At 43.1% G+C, this 21,876-nt stretch overlaps 1 protein-coding gene across 1 annotated transcript in view; it reads left to right on the top strand.

Moving 5' to 3' along the window:
• The first annotated feature begins 7,817 nt into the window (after positions 1-7,817).
• LOC137657584 (retinol dehydrogenase 10-like) overlaps positions 7,818-21,876 on the top strand; it is a 32,722-nt gene continuing 18,663 nt past the window's right edge. Inside the window, exons 1-2 of the mRNA XM_068391930.1 lie at positions 7,818-7,978; positions 21,154-21,271. Of these exons, the coding sequence (XP_068248031.1) occupies positions 7,831-7,978; positions 21,154-21,271 (266 nt within the window). The 5' untranslated portion in view covers positions 7,818-7,830. The remainder of the gene's footprint in view (positions 7,979-21,153; positions 21,272-21,876) is intronic.

Below are 21,876 nucleotides of genomic sequence, written 5' to 3'. Positions count from 1 at the left end.
GAATTAAAAAAACAAACAAAAAAAAAAAAAAACATGGCAGATGCTCTCTCTCCTCTCTCTCTCTCTCTCTCTCTCTCTCTCTTCTCTCTCTCTCTCTCTCTCTCTCTCCTCTCTCTCTCTCTCTATCTCTCTCTCTCTCTCCTCTCTCCTCCCTCTCTCTCTCCTCTCTCTCTCTCTCTCTCTCTCTCTCTCTCTCCTCTCTCTCTCACTCTCTCTCCTCTCCCTCTCTCTCTCTCTCTCTCTCCTCTCTCTTCTCGTCTCTCTCTCTCTCTCTTTTGAATTTATACACAGTGTTTTACCAGAAGAGATTTTTTCTTCTGCTATATGAAGTATTGTATAACACCTGAGAGAGAGAGATTAGCTGGTGTAATCGTATGCAGTGTTTTTATATCAGTTTCTTGTACCACCTGAAGCAAGGAATTGCTCACCATAACTAACAATATCATATTAATTTCATTCGTAAACTAAGATTTAATTTGTTAGAGAACAGGAGAGGGGTATGAAAAGAGAGAGAGAGAGAGGTAGATATGAAAATGCAGAGAGAAATGTTATGAAGAGAGAGATTGACTTGTATACCATTAACTACACAAAAATAAATCTTTGTAAAGAAAATCTATATTGTTTAAAATATATGAATGAAAAAAAATTTTCTGACTCGATACGAAAGTTAGGCTATTCATTGCTGATAAACGAACCTAGTCTACTTGTGAAAAACTTGAAAAACCCTCAGGGAAAACAAAAAGTAAAGCTTTTATTTATCATGTACTAAACAAAAAAATAATGTTTTAATGTACCCTTCAATTTGTATAAAAAGCTATACTGTTTGGAGTGAAAGAATATTGCCTACTCGTTACAGAGAAAGGCTATTTACTGTATTGCCGATAAACAAACCTTTTATGTGCAATAAAAAGTAAAGCTTTAATTATACCCACTAGTTTTTAACACAAGACTTACCTGGTAGTTATATATATAGCTTGCGTCTCTGACGTCACGACAGAAAATTCAAAACTCGTGGCAATCGCCGATCGGATAGCCAGGTGTACCCACCTGCGCACCCTAGTGAGGTACCTTGGAACCATCCCCTGTTCCCTCTATTTTCTCTGTCGCCGCTAGCGACAACATTGTTAGAGATTTTCCTCCCTTTTTTCCTGATTGTAATGCTGTCACTTGGTGAAGTACAATAATTTGATTTTTGACTCACGCTTGATTGGATTTTTGACTCACGCTTGATTGGATTTTTGACTGGATACTCTTGATTTATGATTTGATATTGATATTTTGACCCTTGCTTGTTGTGATCTCTCTAACAATTTTTCAAAATGGCCACCCCCCTGTAACGTTTAGTGTGTGTGTGAATGGGTGTAAGACCCAGTTGCCAAAGGCCTCCATTGATCCTCATTCTCTCTGTGTTAAATGTAGAGGTAAGGTTTACGAGCTAGATGATAGATATGATGAATGCCTTCTATTATCTGATCGTGAGTGGCTTGAATTCAATCGCTATTCGCGAAGGTTAGAAAGAGATAGGAAGGCGTAGTTCTTCTCGCTCTTCTAGAGATTTTTCCTCTTCCCACATCACTGAAACTATTCCTTCCCCTGTAGTGGTAGTACCAGATCCCGCTATGAGTACCGCTAATGAGCCTACACTTAAAGACATGATGTTGGCTATTCAGGTGCTGATAGGACGCAGTTAATGGCTGATGTTAAGCAGCTGGAAAGTGAAAGTGCGAGAAGTGCAGTGAGTGTTATTAGTGCTGTGGAGGGTGCGCCTGCTTGGGCTTGTCGTTCTCCTAGTCCTAGACCTCTTCCAAGCTCCCCAACCCCTGGGAGAAGGAATGTCGAAAGACAAATGGAAACGAGACGCTTTAGCTACCGAGCAGACGTCCCCTCGAGCGTTCCTGTTGACGTTTCCCAGGACGTTCGCCCCCACCATAGGAAAGTTAGGTTAAGGTTTTTTATTCATCTTCGGATGACAATATTCCTAAGAGAGGCTGGCGTCAAGCGTCCAGACCTCTTAAGAGGAAGTTTGATTCTGGCAACCTGCGTCCTTTCAGGACGTCTCAAGGTCCAAGCTGTAGCCATTGGAGTAGCCCAGAACGCTTTCATTCCAACGATGAGAGCTCTCCTACCAAGCTTCCTGCTAGGACGCTAGATTCTCTTAATAATCGTCCTGTTGTTGAGCAGTTGCTGAACCAAGTATGCCCTTGGTTCATGCTCCTCTGCCTCCTTCAGATTGGCCTGACTTTGATGTGTCGTCTCCTGTTTCGATAGCAGACCCTAATATTATGTTGAAGGAGATGCAACTAAAGCTTTCGTCCTTCATGCAAAGCTACCAAGGTATGGAAGCTTCCGCTCTGGACGCCAAGCGAGGCAAGACGATGAGTTACGAGACTCTTGTAGACGAATGGCTAGTTTCGGGACGCGTTGAGCATTCTACAATGCGTAGTGTCCAGCGTTCTGGTGAACAGAACTTTAAACACCCTACTTCACGCGACGTTGAACGCCCTGCTTTCCAGGAAGTCGAGCGTCTTTCAAAACAGAGCGCTGAATTATCTAATAGGAGTGATAGTGAGCGTCCTTCTGCAAGTGCTTTCGAGCGTTCAGCAAGATGCGATGCCGAGCGTCCTCCGGAGTGAGGCGGCGAGCGTTCTTCTTTATCTAAGAAGGCGTTGAGCGTCCTTCTATCCAGGACGTCGAGCGTCCAGCAAGTTGGGAGGTCGAACGTCCTCCAGGACGCGTGAGTGAGCGCCCTCCAGGACGCGTGAGTGAGCGCCCTCCAGGACGCGTGAGTGAGCGCCCTCCAGGACGAGTGAGTGAGCGCCCTCCAGGACGCGTGAGTGAGCGCCCTCCAGGACGCGTGAGTGAGCGCCCTCCAGGACGCGTGAGTGAGCGCCCTCCAGGACGCGTGAGTGAGCGCCCTCCAGGACGCGTGAGTGAGCGCCCTCCAGGACGCGACGTCGAGCGCCCTCCAGGACGCGACGTCGAGCGCCCTCCAGGACGCGACGTCGAGCGCCCTCCAGGACGCGACGTCGAGCGCCCTCCAGGACGCGACGTCGAGCGCCCTCCAGGACGCGACGTCGAGCGCCCTCCAGGACGCGACGTCGAGCGCCCTCCAGGACGCGACGTCGAGCGCCCTCCAGGACGCGACGTCGCGCAAGATCCAGAACCCCTTGGCTCTGATCGCGTGGACCGCGAGCGTGTTCCTGAGCGTCAAGGGACTTTATCTGATGAAGAGGTTGATGTTCTCCTTTCTCCGTTGTGGACGGAGACTCAAAAGCTCTTCCGCATAAACCAAAAGGAGCTGCTAGCAGTCCTCTTCGCCCTAGAAAGCTTCAAAGGGTCAGTCCAGAACAAGGTAGTACAAGTCAATGCCGACAACAACACGGCATTGGCTTACATTGCCAAGCAAGGAGGAACTCGCTTGATCTCCCTTTACGAGACGGCGAGAAATCTGCTCATCTGGGCAAACGAAAGACTGGTTATTTTGATGACAAGGTTCATCCAAGGGGGAGAACAATGTTTTGGCAGACAGTCTCAGCAGGAGAGGGCAAGTCCTACCCACAGAGTGGACTCTCCATCTGGAAGTATGCTAAAGTCTGTGGAAACTTTGGGGTCGGCCTTGCATAGACCATTTTGCGACCTCAAAGACCAAGAGGCTAGAGACATATTGCTCCCCAGTGCCAGATCCCGAAGCCGCACACACGGACGCGTTCCTACTAAATTGGTCAAATCTAGACGCGTACGCTTTTCCGCCTTGCAAGATCATTTACAAGGTTCTTCAAAAGTTTGTGTCTAGCGAACGGACCAGAATGACCCTAGTAGCCCCCATCTGGCCCTCAAGGGAATGGTTCGCAGAGGTACTGGAATGGATGGTGGACACTCCCAGAAGCCTTCCTTTGAGTGTAGACTAACTCAAATAGCCCCACTTGGAAAGGCACCATCAAAGTCTCCAAAATCTTCAGCTAACTGCCTTCAGACTATCGAAAGACTCACAAGAGCTAGAGGCTTTTCGAAGGAGGAAGCTAAAGCAATTGCAAGAGCAAGGAGGTCTTCGACTATCAGAGTCTATCAGTCCAAGTGGGAAGTTTTCAGGGAATGGTGCAGAGTCAACTCCGTTTCCTCTTCCAGTACCTCTGTAACTCAGATTGCTGATTTCCTTTTGTTCCTAAGAAGGAACCGCAGTTTTTCTTCATCCACTATCAAGGGATACAGGAGCATGCTGGCGACTGTATTCAGGCACAGAGATTTGGATCTATCAAATAATAAAGACTTGCAATAACTTCTTAAGTCTTTTGAGATTTCAAAGCAACATCACCAGGATTCACCAGCTTGGAATCTGGATATAGTCCTGAAGTTCCTTATGAATGACAGATTTGAGCCCTTGCAGTCTGCATCTCTGAGGGACCTCACAATGAAAACCCTTTTCTTGGTTAGCTTGGCAACAGCCAAGAGAGTTAGTGAAGTCCATGCCTTCAGTAAGAACGTGGGTTTTCAGGATAGCAAAGCTATCTGCTCTTTACAGTTGGATTTTCTCGCCAAGAACGAGCGTCCTTCGCATCCTTGGCCTAAGGCCTTTGAAATTCCAAATCTTTCGGATGTAGTTGGCAATAAGTTAGAGAGAGTGCTATGTCCGGTAAGGGCCCTTAAGTTTTACTTGAACAGAACGAAGGAGTTAAGAGACAAGTCGGAAGCACGGTGGTGCTCGGTCAAAAAACCCTCCTTGCAGATGTCTAAGAATGCCCTGTCATTCTTTATCAAACTTTTAATTAAGTAGGCTCATACACATTACAGTGAGACAGACTTTAGTCTCTTAAAGGTCAAGACTCATTAGGTGAGAGCTGTAGCCACCTCAGTGGCCTTCAAACAAAATCGTTCGTTGCAAAGCATTATGGACACAACCTTTTGGAGGAGCAAATCTGTGTTCGCTTCACATTATTTGAAAAGTGTCCAGACTTTATATGAGGACCGGTACACTCTGGGACCGTTCGTAGCAGCGAGTACAGTAGTGGGGGAAGGATCTACCACTGCATTCCCTTAATCCTAATACCTTTTCTTCTCTTGGAACTTTTAATTTGTTTTTATGGTTGTCTTGTGAGATTGCAACAGTCTTCCACAATCATTGATTGGGCAGGTGGTCAATTTTGTTCCTTGAGAGCACCCGGAATTGGGTATTAGAGGAGGTTCTGTCACAGAGAGGTGTGGGCACCGGTTTGACAGCTCCTAGGGATCTTCAGCCCCCTGAGAGGACCGCTGGATCTCATAAGGAAAGCGGACATAAAGGCAGAGTATCATTGAAGTCAGCTTCCTTATCAGGTACGAACCCTTAAGCTTGTTTTATATTTAAACTCTTAAGCAGAATTACAACTATATTGGCTGTCTCTAACCCTCCACCAAAGGTGTTAATCAGCTATATATATAACTACCAGGTAAGTCTTGTGTTTAAAATTGTTATTTTCATTATAAAATAAATTTTTGAACATACATACCTGGTAGTTATATATAATTAAATTCCCACCCTCCTCCCCTCTAGAGACTAGAAGCATAAAAAATATGAGGGAACAGGGGATGGTTCCAAGGTACCTCACTAGGGTGTGCAGGTGGTACACCTGGCTATCCGATCGGAGATTGCTGCGAGTTTTGAATTTTCTGTCGTGACGTCAGAGACGTAAGCTATATACAGTATATAACTACCAGGTAAGTATGTTCAAAAATTTATTTTATAATGAAAATAACATTTTGTAAAACAGAAAATAAGGATTTGATATACTTTATTATTATTATTATTATTATTATTATTATTATTATTATTATTATTACTTGCTAAGCTACAACCCTAGTTGGAAAAGCAGGATGCTATAAGCCCAGGGGCTCTAACAGGGAAGATAGCCGTGTAGACGTAAGCTATATATATAACTACCAGGTAAGTATGTTCAAAAATTTATTTTATAATGAAAATAACATTTTGTAAAATAGAAAATAAGGATTTGATATACTTTTTTATTATTATTATTATTATTATTATTATTATTATTATTATTATTATTATTATTATTATTACTTGCTAAGCTACAACCCTAGTTGGAAAAGCAGGATGCTATAAGCCCAGGGGCTCTAACAGGGAAGATAGCCGTGTGGAAAGGAATTAAGGAAACTAAAAGAGAAGTAATTAACAATTATTTTAAGAACTGTAACAACATCTTTCATAAATCTTTCATATATAAACTATAAAAACTTCATAAACAATAGGAAGAGAAATAAGATGGAATAGCATGCCAGAGTGTACCTTCAAGCAAGAGAACTCTACCCCAAAACAGTGAAAGACCATGGTAAAAAGGCTGTGGCACTATCTAAGGCCAGAGAACAATGGTTTGATATTGGAGTGTCCTTCTAGAAGAGCTGCTTACCATAGCTAAAGATCTTCTTCTACCCTTACCAAGAGTTAAGTAGTCACTGAACAATTACATTGCAATAGTTACCTACTTGAAAATCTTGGTTTTGTCAGGTGTACAAGGACAGATGAGACTATGTAAAGAATAGGCCATACTATTTGCTGTATGTGTAGGCAAAAGGAAAATAAGCCGTAACAAGAAACCAGAGAGAAGGGTCCAGTGTAGTACTGTCTGGCCAGTCAAAGGACCCAATAACTCTAGCGGTAGTATCTCAACTGGTGGCTGGTGCCCTGGCCAACCTACTACCTATAAGGTACAAGTATGCATATTACAGTATACCATGACTGAAAGTTGAGGCTACTAGTCAAAATAAGAGAATAATTCAACTAATGACCAATTCGGTCATTGGCAGCTTTTTCGGTCTCTATCTCGTCGTTGTACAAGGAGTACCTGTACATCATTGAGGAGGTAATAAGAATTTTACATATATGGAAGGTATTCTGAAATCTTATGCAATGATTCCACATTTGAATATCAAGCGTGGTTACCGATAAATGAGTCAAATATATACGAGTGGTATGTACCTAAATATAAAGAAATATTTGAAAACCTACATTTCATTAAAAAAAAAAAAAAGAATGTCTCATCAGCTGTTCTTTTTTTTTTGGGGGGGGGGGATACTTGGCTTTATTGGGTGTAGATGTAGAGGGTATGCTTTCGTAAATCTTACGTCTCCCAAAGGCTATAGAGAACATGTAACTCGCATATTTAAGAGTATTTTAGGCTTGCCAACTATTCAATAGTACAAAATGGAAAGATAATGGAGATATACAATGCACAATCTCACATCTCAAATGTGAATGTGCATTACAAATGTTTATTTAATAGTGTACTAGCCTAGTTGGTTTAGGCTAACTCAGCATACAGTACTAGTAGATTTGGATTATAGAATTTAGTTCACAAGGCTAGGTGCTTGGGCCAGGGGTCAATCATTACCAAGGTGTAATTGGGCAGATTACCATACTGTTGCGCTGTGAAATAAATGTTATGATAGATTGGATAGCCAGGTGGAAGAAAGAAAGTAGGAATAGAGGGGAGTGGAAAGTTGAAATTTGGGTGCTGCTAGGGGTCAGAGGAACCCTGCAAAATGCTTATTCTAATGAGACCATATAGACAATTTTAAAGTTTTTAGTAAATAAGAGTATGCATTAATTGGTAAATTACAAATTTATGACTAATGCATGTAATGAACATCTGTAGATTTTATAAAGTATGGAAATGGTCAGTTCTATCACAATGTTTTATTTTTATTAGTTCCAAGGAAGCAAAAAATTCTGTTAGGAAATTTTTCCAGTGTATAGCAGATAACCACAATAATAGAGAGGAAGATGGGGTGAATGATATAATTAAAGTAGAGGGTTTTTAGTTTAAACTATTATTGATAATGATTTATATTCTCCAGATGATTAGAGAGTGGCTACCCCTCTTTGTTGCAGCTAGCAAAGGCCACATTGTAGCTGTATCTTCCATCGCAGGTCTCATGGCAACAAGCAATTTGGTTCCTTACTGTTCAAGTAAATATGCTGTGAAAGGTATGTAGAATTAGGAAAACTATTCAAGACAATGTTATATTCTATTTTGCCTTTTTAGGGAATTATTGTGCTCTTTTTATCATTGAAGAGTTATTGGTTTAAAAGATAAGAGGAGGTATGTTTTGCTAAGATGTCTAGAATTATTTTTAGTTCATATCTGCTTGCACTCATAAATTCATTATATTTTATGCATGTGTAAGTAGGATTTATTGTAGTGTTTTGTAGTAAATTAGAGTATTTGTGTAATTTTTCTTCCCTTAACCCCTTTGCGATGAGGCCAAGGATCAGCTACTCAAGCTATATAGGAGATTTATCACCATCGGATATACTAGCTCGCTCTATAATAAGCTTCATTTCCATGTTTATTTGTTTTACTTTTGATTACAGAATAAATTTTTCAAATGTTTGCTTTATTCTTCACCATATGTCTATCTAAACAACCGAAATATTTTTCCATTCATTGTGAAGTGATTATACAATATCTTTTAAGAAATTTGATATATGTAATTATCAGATTTGTATAGAATTATTATATCGTAGAAATGATAGTTGAGAAAAAAGGAATAATAAGAAAAAGACAAATCTCGTCTTGTGTCAACAATGTGCATTACTGGTAGGTTTTAGTCTTGTGTGGGTGGGACTTATAGTCAGAGGTGGAGAGGCTTTCTCTTTAATTTGAATACTATGACAACATAGAAAAACAATAAACCTTACATAATCATGAATAAGGACTAGAATCGCAAGTATTTCGGTTGATGGTGAGGTGAGATGGGAATACACTAAAATAGACCTTACATAATCATGAATAAAAACTAGAATCGCAAGTATTTTGGTTGAGGTGAGGTGATCTCTTGGCATATTCAGAAATAAAAGCTAGAATTAAAAAGACTTTGTTGGTTGGCTTTAGAATAGTGCCAACGTTATCCCTGCGTGTCGTAAGAGGCGACTAAAAGGGACGGGACGAGGGGCTGGGAACCCCCTCTCCTGTATCTACATCCTGTGAGACATCGACAAAGAGATGGAGCTGGGGGGAGAGTGACTGCTCCCCGCACTCTAGTTTTGGGTGTTTGAATGTGCGTGGATGTAGTACGATAGAGAGTAAAAGATGTGAAATTGGAAGTATGTTTAGGAATAGAAGGATGGATGTATTGGCCTTGTGTGAGACGAAGATAAAAGGAAAGGGTGAAGTGATGTTTGGTGAAATGTCTGGTAGAGTGTCTGGGATTGAAAGGGGAAGAGCAAGAGAGGGTGTGGCTTTATTGCTGAGTGAATGGATGACAGGTAAAGTAGTGGAAGGGAAGGAAATATCATCTAGGTTAATGTGGGTAAGGGTTAGGTTGGGTAGGGAATGTTGGGCGTTTGTCAGTGCGTATGGGCCAGGTAGTTAGAAAATTGAAGAAGAGCGGAATGAGTTCTGGAATGAATTAACTAGGTGTGTAGAAGGACTGGGTAGAAGGAATTATGTAGTTGTCATGGGTGACTTAAATGCTAGAGTGGGCACTGGAGAGGTAGAAGGTATCATTGGGAAGTACGGCGTACCAGGTGAAAATGAGAGTGGTGAGAGACTGGTAGATATGTGTTGAGCAAGAGATGGTGATAAGTAATAGCTTTTTCAAAAAGAAAGATAAAAACAAGTATACATGGGTAAGAGTGGCAAATGGAAGAGTAGTAGAAAGGGCATTAATGGATTATGTTTTGATAACTAAAAGAATGTTTGGAAGATTGAAAGACATGCACGTGTTTAGGGGTATGGCTAACGGTATGTCTGATCATTTTTTGGTGGAAGGAAAATTAGTTGTAGCAAAAGAGTGGGGGAATAGAGTAGGTGGATGTAAAAGGGAGCTAGTGAGGGTTGAAGAGCTAATAAAACCAGGGGTATAAAGTAAATATCAGGAAAGGTTGAAAATGACATATGCCGAAGTGAAAGTAAGAGAAACTGGCAATTTAGAGGAGGAGTGGAAGTTAGTAAAAGAAAATTTTGTTGGGATTGCAAGTGATGTGTGTGGCAAGAAGGTTGTTGGAGGCAGCATGAGGAAGGGCAGTGAATGGTGGAATGAAGGAGTGAAGGTGAAAGTGGAAGAGAAAAAGAGGGCTTTTGAAAAATGGCTGCAGAGTAATAGTATAGAGAAGTTTGAAAAATATAAAGAGAAAAATGTGGAAGTAAAGCGCAAGGTACTTGAGGCAAAGAGGGCAGCTGACCTGAGGTGGGGTCAGGGATTGGGTCATTCATATGAAGAGAATAAGAAGAAGTTTTGGAAAGAAGTGAAGAGAGTAAGGAAGGCTGGCTCAAGAATTGAAGAGACAGTGAAAGATGGAAATGGAAGGTTGTTAAAAGGAGAGGAGGCAAGGAAGAGATGGGCGGAATATTTTGAAAGTTTACTGAATGTTGAGGATAATAGGGAGGCAGATATAATTGCTGTTGCAGGTGTTGAGGGGCCAGTGATGGGAGATGAGAATGAGAGAGATTACAATAGATGAAGTGAGGAGAGCACTAGATGAAACGAGAGTAGGAAAAGCATCTGGTATGGATGGTGTGAGAGCTGAGATGTTGAAGGAAGTGGGTGCGACTGTACTTGAATGGTTGGCGAGATTGTTTAATATGTGTTTTGTGTTGTCAATGGTACCAGTAGATTGGGTTTGTGCATGTATTGTACCACTATATAAGGGTAAGGGAGATGTGCATGAGTGTTGTAATTCAAGAGGTATTAGTTTGTTAAGCATAGTTGGAAAAGTGTATGGTAGTACTGATTAATAGGATAAAGGATAAAACAGAGAATGCAATCTTAGAAGTACAAGGTGGTTTTAGAAGAGGTAGGGGTTGTATGAATCAGATTTTTACAGTAAGGCAGATATACGAGAAATATTTAGCAAAAGGTAAGGAGGTGTATGTTGCGTTTATGGAGCTGGAGAAAGCGTATGATAGAGTTGATAGGGAAGCAATGTGGAATGTGATGAGGTTATATGGAGTTGGTGGAAGGTTGTTGCAAGCAGTGAAAAGTTTCTACAAAGGTAGTAAAGCATGTGCTAGGATAGGAAATGAAGTGAGTGATTGGTTTCCGGTGAGAGTGGGGCTGAGACAGGGATGTGTGATGTCGCCGTGGTTGTTTAACTTGTATGTTGATGGAGTGGTGAGAGGTGAATGCTCGAGTGCTTGGAAGAGGATTGAAACTGGTAGATGAGAATAACCATGAATGGGAGGTAAATCAGTTGTTGTTTGCAGATGATACTGTACTGGTTGCAGACACAGAAGAGAAGCTTGGCCGATTAGTGACAGAATTTGGAAAAGAGTGTGAGAGAAGGAAGTTGAGAGTTAATGTAGGTAAGAGTAAGGTTATGAGATGTACGAGAAGGGAAGGTGGTGCAAGGTTGAATGTCATGTTGAATGGAGAGTTACTTGAGGAGGTGGATCAGTTTAAGTACTTGAGGTCTGTTGTTGCAGCAAATGGTGGAGTGGAAGCAGATGTACGTCAGAGAGTGAATGAAGGTTGCAAAGTGTTGGGGGCAGTTAAGGGAGTAATAAAAACAGAGGGTTGGGCATGAATGTAAAGAGAGTTCTATATGAGAAAGTGATTGTACCAACTGTGATGTATGGATCGGAGTTGTGGGGAATGAAAGTGATGGAGAGAGAGAAATTGAATGTGTTTGAGATTAAGTGTCTAAGGAGTATGGCTGGTGTATCTCGAGTAGATAGGGTTAGGAACGAAGTGGTGAGAGTGAGAACGGGTTTAAGAAATGAGTTAGCAGCTAGAGTGGATATGAATGTGTTGAGGTGGTTTGGCCATGTTGAGAGAATGGAAAATGGTTGTCTGCTAAAGAAGGTGATGAATGCAAGAGATGATGGGAGAAGTACAAGAGGAAGGCCAAGGTTTGGGTGGATGGATGGAGTGAAGGAAGCTCTGGGTGATAGGAGGATAGATGTGAGAGAGGCAAGAGAGCGTGCTAGAAATAGGAATGAATGGCGAGCGATTGTGACGCAGTTCCGGTAGGCCCTGCGGCTTCCTACGATGCCTTAGATGACCGCGGAGGTAGCAGCAGTAGGGGATTCAGCATTATGAAGCTTCATCTGTGGTGGATAATGGGGGAGGGTGGGCTGTGGCACCCTAGCAGTACCAGCTGAACTCGGTTGAGTCCCTTGTTAGGCTGGGAGGAACGTAGAGAGTAGAGGTCCCCTTTTTTTGTTTTGTTTCATTGTTGATGTCGGCTACCCCCCAAAATTGGGGGAAGTGCCTTGGTATATGTATGATGAACTGTGTGTGTGATATACTGTACAACTATCTGCTATACTCTTTTGCAACTTAGCTTGTAATAGTAATAATGATGTATCCCGACGTCACGGTGTGTATTACCAGGCATGTACGAATGGGAAAAAAGCACGCTAATAAATGAAGAATGAAGTTTTAACGTATACCAACTTCATCGTAGCGAAGGGGTTAAAATTTCTAGTACATCATCTTTTTTTCCTCCTTTTATTCCCTATAATATTAGGTTTTAAATATTAAACTTAGCCGGTGAATATATAATAGCTGACGTCTCGGACGGCTCGACAGAAACACAAAAACTCGCGAGCGATCGCCATGAAGGTTGCGGGTGTGCCCACCAGCGCCGACTATCGGCCAGATACCGCATATACTTGTAAACAGCTCCAGTTCTTCTCTGTCGGTCTTGTCGACAAGTTGATTCCGCTCGCTGTTGACCTGGGGTTTTCGTCATTTTTGGTGACAGGTGTATTTCTCTTCAATTAAAACTCTTGAACCCTTTTTTGGCTAGTGTTTATTGTTGATGACTTTGGATTTGTTTTGGATTTTCTTTGACTGTTCAATATGGCTGACCCTTCTCCTATCCCTGGACCTAAATTTCGCAAATGTAATGCTAGGGATTGTAACAAACGTCTTCCCAAGGCCTCTCTCGACCCACATACCGTGTATTCTAATTGCCGGGGTAAAACCTGCCAATTAGGAGATCGGTGTGATGAGTGCGTGGTCTTGTCGGAATTCGACTGGCTAGAGTTTGATAATTATTCTCGTAAGCTGGAGAGAGATAGGGTGAGGAGAAGCTCCTCTAGGTCGTTGGAATTTTCCTCCTCCCATGCCCCTGAACCTAATCCTTCCCCTGTAGTAGTTGTTCCTGAACCCTCTACTAGCACTCATGAACCGTCCATGCGGGATATGTTGCTTGCCATTCAAGCTTTGGACGAGAGAGTTGAGTCCTTAGCATCGGACCGTAATCAACTCATGTCGGATGTGAATTTATTGAAGTGTCAGAGTGCCAAATCAGAAAATCGTGGGGATAAAGTGATAAGTGCGCAAAGTGTTTTTAGTGTTGCGACCGAGGGTTCGTCTGTTCGTGCTTGTCGTTCCCCTAGTCCGAGACCTCTTTCAGGCTCCCCTGCACCAGGGAGAAGTAATGTCGTAGGACTTAAGGGGACGAGAGGCTTTAACCAACTTACAGACGTTCCCTCTTTGGTATCGGGCTTGTCTCGTCAAGATCGCCCCTACCATAAGACGAGCGAGGCTGTTTTCTCCTCGTCATCCGAAGGCTTCTCGCAAAAGAAACCTTGGCGCAAGGTTTCTAGACCCTTGAAGCGGAAGTCAGTCCCTTCAGGACAGGTCCAGCGTCCTGGCTGTAGCCATTGGGACAGCTCTGACCCTTTGCAGTCGTCGGAAGACTGTTCGCCGATTTAACGTAAGCGTAACACTGGCTCCGAGAGTCTCAGTAAAGGCAATGTTTTGCCGACACAGACATTACCATCGTCTCGGCCCGTCCCGACTCCCGTTGATCCTAAATGGGTTGTCCTGCAGGATATGCAGACTAAGCTTGCCTCCCTTATGAAGGAGAATACCGTTGAACAGGTTCACGATGATCCTCGCCGTTACGCTGATCGAGACTGGCCGTCAGCCGCCCAGACGAGCTTTTACTCGTCCTTTTGACGTTATGAAACGTGATGTCGGTAGTTTGTCACGTCAGTCACGTGACTTAGATCCTCATTCGCTGCAGTCCCGTGTTGACTTTCAGCCGCTGCCGCAGCCTCGTGTTGACGTTCAGCCGCTGCCGCAGTCTCGTGTTGACGTTCAGGACGTTCGCCAACCAGCTCAGTTGCCTCGTTTTGACGTTGAGCGTCAAGCACCGCAGTCAAGGGTTGTTTTGACTGCTCAGTCTAGGCAGTCAAGGCAGTCTCGACTTGACGTTGAGCGTCCATCAACTCCTGTTGTTGTTGCTGGTCAGTCCTTGACTGCTACTGCTGCTCCTTTGCTTGTGGACTTTGCCTGTCAAGCATTGCCACCGCGGCAGGTCTCTCCTTTTCTTGAGACTCGACAATTGTCGGACGAGGTTCCTTCAGAAGAGGATGTTGCTGATCCTCCGCCTACTGATATTCCTTTGGGTGTTTTATCAGACGGAGAAGAGCCTAAAGCTGCTCAACCCTCTATGGACTTTAAGAAAATCATGATGATTTTTAAGGATCTTTTCCCAGACCATTTTGTAACTTCTGCTCCTCGTTCGCCTCCGTCAGAGTTTGCGCTAGGCCTAGCTACTTCGAAGCCTTCTTTTACTAAGCTAGTGCTCTCTCGCTCTCCTAAGAGGGCTTTACGTTTGCTAGGCGACTGGTTGGTTACCAGGAGGAGTTTGGGGAAGACGGCCTTTGCTTTCCCTCCTTTTAAACTAGCTTCTAGAGCGAGCGTCTGGTATGACACGGGAGAAGTTCTCGGCTTGGGAGTCCCTGCCTCTGCCCAGGGAGACTTCTCAAGCCTCGTAGACTCTCCCCGTCGCCTGGCCATGAGACGCTCTAAAGTTTGTTGGTCCTCCTCGGACCTTGACCATCTCCTTAAAGGGGTTTACAGGGCCTTCGAAGTTTTTAACTTTTTAGATTGGTCTCTAGGAGCATTAAGCAGGAAGATCTCGTCGGCCGACCAGGATGTTTCCGTGCTTATTATGTCTTGCATGGACAAAGCCATCCGTGATGGCTCCAATGAGCTCGCCGCTACCTTTACGGCTGGAGTCCTGAAGAAGAGGGAGACTCTTTGCTCGTTCCTTTCGGCAGGAGTGACTCCCTGTCAAAGGTCGGAGCTTCGCTTTGCCCCCTTATCAGCTGCCTTGTTTCCTCAACAGCTGATCAAGGACATTGCGGCTTCGCTGGTGCAGAAGGATACACACGACCTGATGGCGACTTCTGCTCGCAAGGGTGCTCCTTCATCGTCTTATGTCGTGAGACCCAAGATCGATACCCCAGCGACTAGGTTTATCCCGCCCTTTCGTGGCAGAGCCCCCAGCAGGGGAGGCGCTCGTGCCGACGGTAAAAGAGGCAAGAGGAGAGGATCCAAGTCCTCCCGTGGCAGAGTCTGACTGCCCACGTCCTCAGACAGCGGTAGGGGCCAGACTGAACAGCTTCTGGCAGGCCTGGGAGAAGAGGGGTGCAGACCAAGAGTCTGTGTTGTTGCTCAAGGAGGGGTACAAAATACCTTTTGTACGCAGACCTCCTCTAGTAACAGTTCCTTTAGACCTCTCTCCCAGGTATCGAGAGGAGTCAAGGAGACAAGCTCTACATCAGCAGGTTTCTCTGTTGCTAGAGAAGGGAGCGGTGGTGAAAGTCTCGGAGGCCAGTGCTGGACGTCAGTGCGCTCAACGTTTTTGTTGTAAAAACAAAATTTACGATGGAGACCACGAAGTCCGTCCTAGCAGCGGTCAGAGAGGGAGACTGGATGGTCTCTCTCGACCTGCAGGATGCGTACTTCCACATTCCTATACACCCAGATTCTCAACCGTATCTGAGGTTTGTTTACAGGAATGTGGTGTACCAGTTCCGAGCACTGTGCTTCGGCCTCAGCCCTGCTCCTCTCGTGTTTACGAGGCTCATGAGGAATGTGGCAAAATTCCTTCATTTATCGGGAATTCGAGCCTCCCTGTACCTGGACAACTGGCTTCTCAGAGCATCGTCCCGTCATCGCTGTCTGCAGGACCTTCAATGGACGTTGGGTCTGGCAAAGGAGTTGGGACTGTTGGTGAACTTAGAAAAGTCTCAACTGAATCCCTCCCAGACGATTCTCTATTTGGGGATGGAGATTCGCAGTCTAGTTTTTCGGGCTTTTCCGTCTGCCACCAGGATAGAGCAAGCCCTGCTCAAAGTCCGCCTCATGCTGAAAAAAGACCGTTGCTCAGTAAGAAGTTGGATGAGCCTCTTAGGGACTCTGTCATCCCTGGAGCAATTTATCTCACTAGGGAGACTTCACCTTTGCCCTCTCCAGTTCCATCTAGACTTCCATTGGAACAAGAGCAAGACTTTGGAAGCTGTGTCAATCGCGATCTCCGAGCCAGTAAAAACGTGCCTGAACTGGTGGGACAGCAACATAAGTCTGCGAGAGGGTCTGTCCCTGGCGGTCAAGAACCCAAACCACGTGTTGTTCTCAGACGCGTCGGATTTGGGTTGGGGAGCGACTCTGAACGGTCTGGAATGTTCGGGTCTTTGGACGTCGGATCAGAAGAGCATGCACATCAACTGCAAAGAGCTGTTGGCGGTTCACTTGGCCTTGACGATTTTCGAGAGCATTCTTCGAAACAAAGTGGTAGAAGTCAATTCGGACAACACCACAGCCTTGGCGTACATCTCCAAGCAAGGAGGCACTCACTCCCACACACTGTTCATCATCGCAAGGGACCTCCTCGTCTGGTCAAAAAATCGAGGCATCTCCCTGTTGACAAGATTCATCCAGGGGGACTTGAACGTCTTGGCGGACTGTCTCAGTCGGAGAGGTCAGGTGATCCCCACAGAATGGACCCTCCACAAGGACGTGTGCAAGAGTCTTTGGGTGACTTGGGGTCAACCCACCATAGACCTCTTTGCCACCTCGTTGACCAAAAGGCTCCCGACCTATTGCTCTCCAGTCCCAGATCCAGAGGCGGCCCACATAGATGCGTTTCTACTGGACTGGTCTTACCTGGACGCGTACGCATTCCCTCCGTTCAAGATCATCAACAAGGTACTGCAGAAGTTCGCCTCTCACGAAGGGACAAGGTTGACGTTGGTTGCTCCCCTCTGGCCCGCGAGAGAGTGGTTCACAGAGGTACTTCAATGGCTGGTAGACGTTCCAAGGAGTCTTCCTTTAAGGATGGATCTCTTACGGCAGCCCCACGTAAGGAGTCTTCATCAAAGCCTCCCCGCGCTTCGTCTGACTGCCTTCAGACTATCGAAAGACTCTCAAGAGCTCGTGGTTTTTCGAAGGAGGCAGCCAGAGCGATTGCGAGAGCTAGGAGAGCTTCTACCATCAAGGTCTACCAGTCGAAGTGGGAAGTCTTTAGAGACTGGTGCAAGTCATCATCCATTTCCTCTTCCAGTACCTCTGTAGCCCAAATTGCAGACTTTCTCCTGCATTTGAGAAATGTTCGCTCCCTCTCGGCTCCCACTATTAAGGGCTACAGGAGCATGTTGGCTTCTGTGTTCAGACATAGAGGCTTAGATCTGTCCAATAATAAAGATCTCCAAGATCTCCTTAAGTCCTTCGAGACCTCTAAGGAACGTCGTATGGCAACTCCTGGATGGAACTTAGACGTGGTCCTAAGGTTCCTAATGTCCGACAGGTTTGAGCCATTACATTCAGCCTCCCTGAAGGATCTCACCCTCAAGACGCTTTTCTTAGTGTGCTTGGCTTCGGCTAAAAGGGTCAGTGAGATCCATGCCTTTAGTAAAAACATCGGCTTTTCTACAGATAAAGCCACATGTTCGCTTCAGCTTGGTTTCTTGGCCAAAAATGAACTGCCTTCTCGTCCTTGGCCTAAGTCGTTTGATATACCTTGCCTATCAGAGATCGTAGGCAACGAGCTTGAAAGAGTACTGTGCCCAGTTAGAGCTCTTAAGTTTTATTTAGCTCGTACCAAATCCTTACGAGGTGGATCTGAGGCCTTGTGGTGCTCAGTTAAGAAGCCCTCATTGCCTATGTCTAAAAATGCTTTATCGTATTTTATTAGATTTTTAATCCGAGAGGCTCATTCTCACTTAAGTAAAAAAGATCGTTGCTTGCTTAAGGTCAAGACGCACGAAGTAAGAGCGATAGCAACTTCCGTGGCCTTTAAGCAAAACAGATCTCTGCGAAGTATTATGGACGCGACCTTTTGGAGGAGCAAGTCGGTGTTCGCTTCATTTTACTTAAAAGACGTCCAGACTCTTTATGAGGACTGCTACACACTGGGTCCATTCGTTGCAGCGAGTGCAGTAGTGGGTGAGGGTTCTACCACTACATTCCCTTAATTCCAATATCCTTTTAATCTTCTCTTGAAATGTTTTTAATCTTGTTTTTGGGTTGTACGGAAGGCTAAGAAGCCTTTCGCATCCTTTTTGATTTGGCGGGTGGTCAAATGTTTCTTGAGAGCACCCAGATTAAGGGTTTTGATGAGGTCCTGTTGTATGGGTGGTCGCCCTGGATACAACAGCTCCTGGGAGTCTTTCAGCATCCTGAGAGGATGGCTGGGCTTAGTGAGGAAAGCGGACTAATAAGGCAGAGTAATCGTCAGAGTCAGCTTCCTTACCAGGTACCTATATTTATTTGGGTTTTATTATGATATAACTGTCAAAAACTCTAAGCATATACGCCTTTATTGTATTAATACTGGTCTCTACCCACCACCATGGGTGTGAATCAGCTATTATATATTCACCGGCTAAGTTTAATATTTAAAAATGATATTTTGATTATAAAATAAATTTTTGAATATACTTACCCGGTGAATATATAAATTAAAGGCCCTCCCTTCCTCCCCGATAGAGACCCAGCGGAATGAGAAGAACTGGAGCTGTTTACAAGTATATGCGGTATCTGGCCGATAGTCGGCGCTGGTGGGCACACCTGCAACCTTCATGGCGATCGCTCGCGAGTTTTTGTGTTTCTGTCGAGCCGTCCGAGACGTCAGCTATTATATATTCACCGGGTAAGTATATTCAAAAATTTATTTTATAATCAAAATATCATATTTGCATTATCAGTATGTACTCAAACTCCTCATTTGGTTTATTAAGCTAACTTATACCAAAGAATAAATTTATATTTGTAATATTTTTTCTTATACCCTTTCTCCTAATTTTGTTTTGTCTTTAAAATGGGTTATTTATTTTCTGTAGTACGGTATACTCTATGAAAAGTATTGTACTATGTATACTTTGCAGAAACCCTTTGTCCTTCAGCTCCATTGCTTTATCCCCTACTTTTCATTCCATTTCATCTCCCATTTTTTTCCATCCTGCTTTTAAGAGTGACTGTTCAACATTTTTGTTTCTGTTCTATAAGCCTAGTATACAATTCTGTAATTTGGTTGATAACAATAATCTCTATACAGTATAGTAAATGCAATGTGCATCAAGATATATTTTTTTCTCCAATCAAACAATTGGTCCAGTCAGTTTTAATGTGTAGAATAAAAGAACCTTATTCTGAGCTTGAGTATCTTTACGTACTGTATGTTGTAGCATTTGGGAATGCTGTCTTAAGCTTCTGTAATGACTCAGGACTTGCACTTTTTACAGTATAAGTGCACGGGTATTTGCAAAGTTATCTAGTGTTAGAAAAGTTTATGTACCTACTACAGTGAGCCCTCGCTACTTCGCGGTTCGACTATTGCGGATTCACCACTTCGCGGATTTTTTTCATAACGCATGTATATACATATATCGCGGATTTTCCAGAAATTTCGAAAATACCGCGATATATGAAGACCCCAAATACGTATTTCGTTAATTCCATTAATACTGTAATTAGTAATACCTGCTCTTATTGATGGTTCATTGCATTACATATGACATATAATTCAGTACAGAAAGAAATAAAACACAAAAATAGAATGTGATCATACGATAATTCAGTATACAGTACGTAGTAAAATTAAATCGAACATGAAATGCAAATCAGATGCAGTCATACCATATTTGAATGGTGTAAGGCTGCTGATGGCTACTACTACAAATGTAATGGATGTGCATCTTTTCCATGAATCTTTTGTATGTATATGTACGTAGTACTGCATCCAATAATATTCTTTGTTGCAAAAATCACATCTTATACATGTTATAACCTATCATATTTTTTTGTTTAAGATTTACATTTACGTACGTAAAACAATCTCTCTCTCTCTCTCTCTCTCTCTCTCTCTCTCTCTCTCTCTCTCTCTCTCTCTCTCTCTCTCTCTCTCTCTCTCTCTTCTCTCTCTCTCTCTCTCTCTCTCTCTCTCTCTCTCTCTCTCTCTCTCTCTCTCTCTCTCTCTCTCTCTCTCTCTCTCTCTCTCTCTCTCAAATTTTTTTCTTGCTTTGCTACGTATGTACTGTATGATTTTATATAGATACGGTAAATAATATTTGTAATAACATATTTTCTAAAAGCTTTTACTGTAATATCATTATTTATCACTTTCACCATGCACGTTAAATGCCTTAGTTTGTTTATTACGATCGAAGATGGAGCGTACTTTATGAAGCGGCGTCATAAAGAAAAACATTTCATTTGGAAGTCCTAAGAAAAATTAAGTAAAACATTGGTAATAACAAAATCAACATACTGTATGATCAATATAATCGATGCAAAAACTAACCTATACACAGATGTGTAAATGCGTTTGTTTCTTCATTATGATCAGAGATGAACGTAAACAAAGCATTGGTTGCCATTTTTCATCGTGCTTTTTGGCGTGTTTAGGAAACGCATGATATAAAATCGCCTTTAATATTTGTGCCTGTTTTAGTTTAGGGTACTGTAGTACATGCATTAAGTGTTCTGTACATTAAAGGGTAGTTTGTTAACAGTATTACGTACAAGGGAAGGTTTTAAAAGTCTGAATATACATGTTAAATAAATACGTAAATATGGTGTCCCTACTTCGCGGATTTTCACCTATCGCGGTCGGGTCTGGAACCTATCTACCGTGATAAACGAGGGCTCACTGTATTCTCTTTTTCCCCTTGAAGCTCTAGAATTTTTTTTCCTCTTAGAATTTTTAGTAACGTTTATTTTTTTCATGCTCTTGTTTATTTACTGGGTTTTCCTGCTCTTGTTTATTTACTGGGAATAGTAAAAAGTTAGTGAAATTTGTGATTTAGATAATTCTGGTACAGTAGCTTCAACATATAAATGAATTTATAATACGGTACAGCAGTCCTGTATATGACTATAATATATGCTTGTAAGTTGAAGAAAATATTTTCACAGGGTTGATGGATGGACTTCATGAAGAGTTACGCTACGCGGGGAGACACCCAGACATAAAATTCACTTGTGTTCACCCATTTGTGGTTGACACGGGGCTTGCTCAGAAGCCTAGAATCAGGCATGTAATATAGTAGATTCATTGTCATGCTAAAGTCCTTTTTATGCTACTCTCACACTGGTGGTGATTTGGCTGGTGCAGGCTGAAGCTTGAAATAAATTTATTCCAATAAAAACAATCCTTCTGGTATCTTCATTGCTGTCTGATCACTTGTTAGAATTGATGCTTTTTAAATTCAAGCTTCAGTCAGCACCTACCGAATGGTTACGTATGTGGACTTGCCCTTAGAGCCTGTCGGCTGCTTTCAACTATAGATTCAGGTTCAGTCATGGGTGGTTGAAGCTTGAATTGTAAATATATTGATTCCTAGGAGGCTATCCCAACCAGCATTTTTAGCTCTTGTGTGTGAAGTCATGAGAATCTGTGTTTATTCTTGAGAAAAGAGAGAGAGAGAGAGAGAGAGAGAGAGAGAGAGAGAGAGAGAGAGAGAGAGAGAGAGAGATACACAAATATACATAGATTAATTGCAGTTTGAGTTTTACCTTTGGAATTATTATTATGATATAAAACATGGGCATTAATGGCCCTAAAAATATATACTGGAGAGAGAGAGAGAGAGAGAGAGAGAGAGAGAGAGAGAGAGAGAGAGAGAGAGAGAGAGAGAA

Source organism: Palaemon carinicauda, chromosome 18, assembly GCF_036898095.1.
Source record: "Palaemon carinicauda isolate YSFRI2023 chromosome 18, ASM3689809v2, whole genome shotgun sequence".
NCBI lineage: Eukaryota > Metazoa > Arthropoda > Malacostraca > Decapoda > Palaemonidae > Palaemon > Palaemon carinicauda.
The sequence above is the reverse complement of the archived record's forward strand: the minus strand, read 5'-3'. Positions and strand labels throughout refer to the sequence as shown.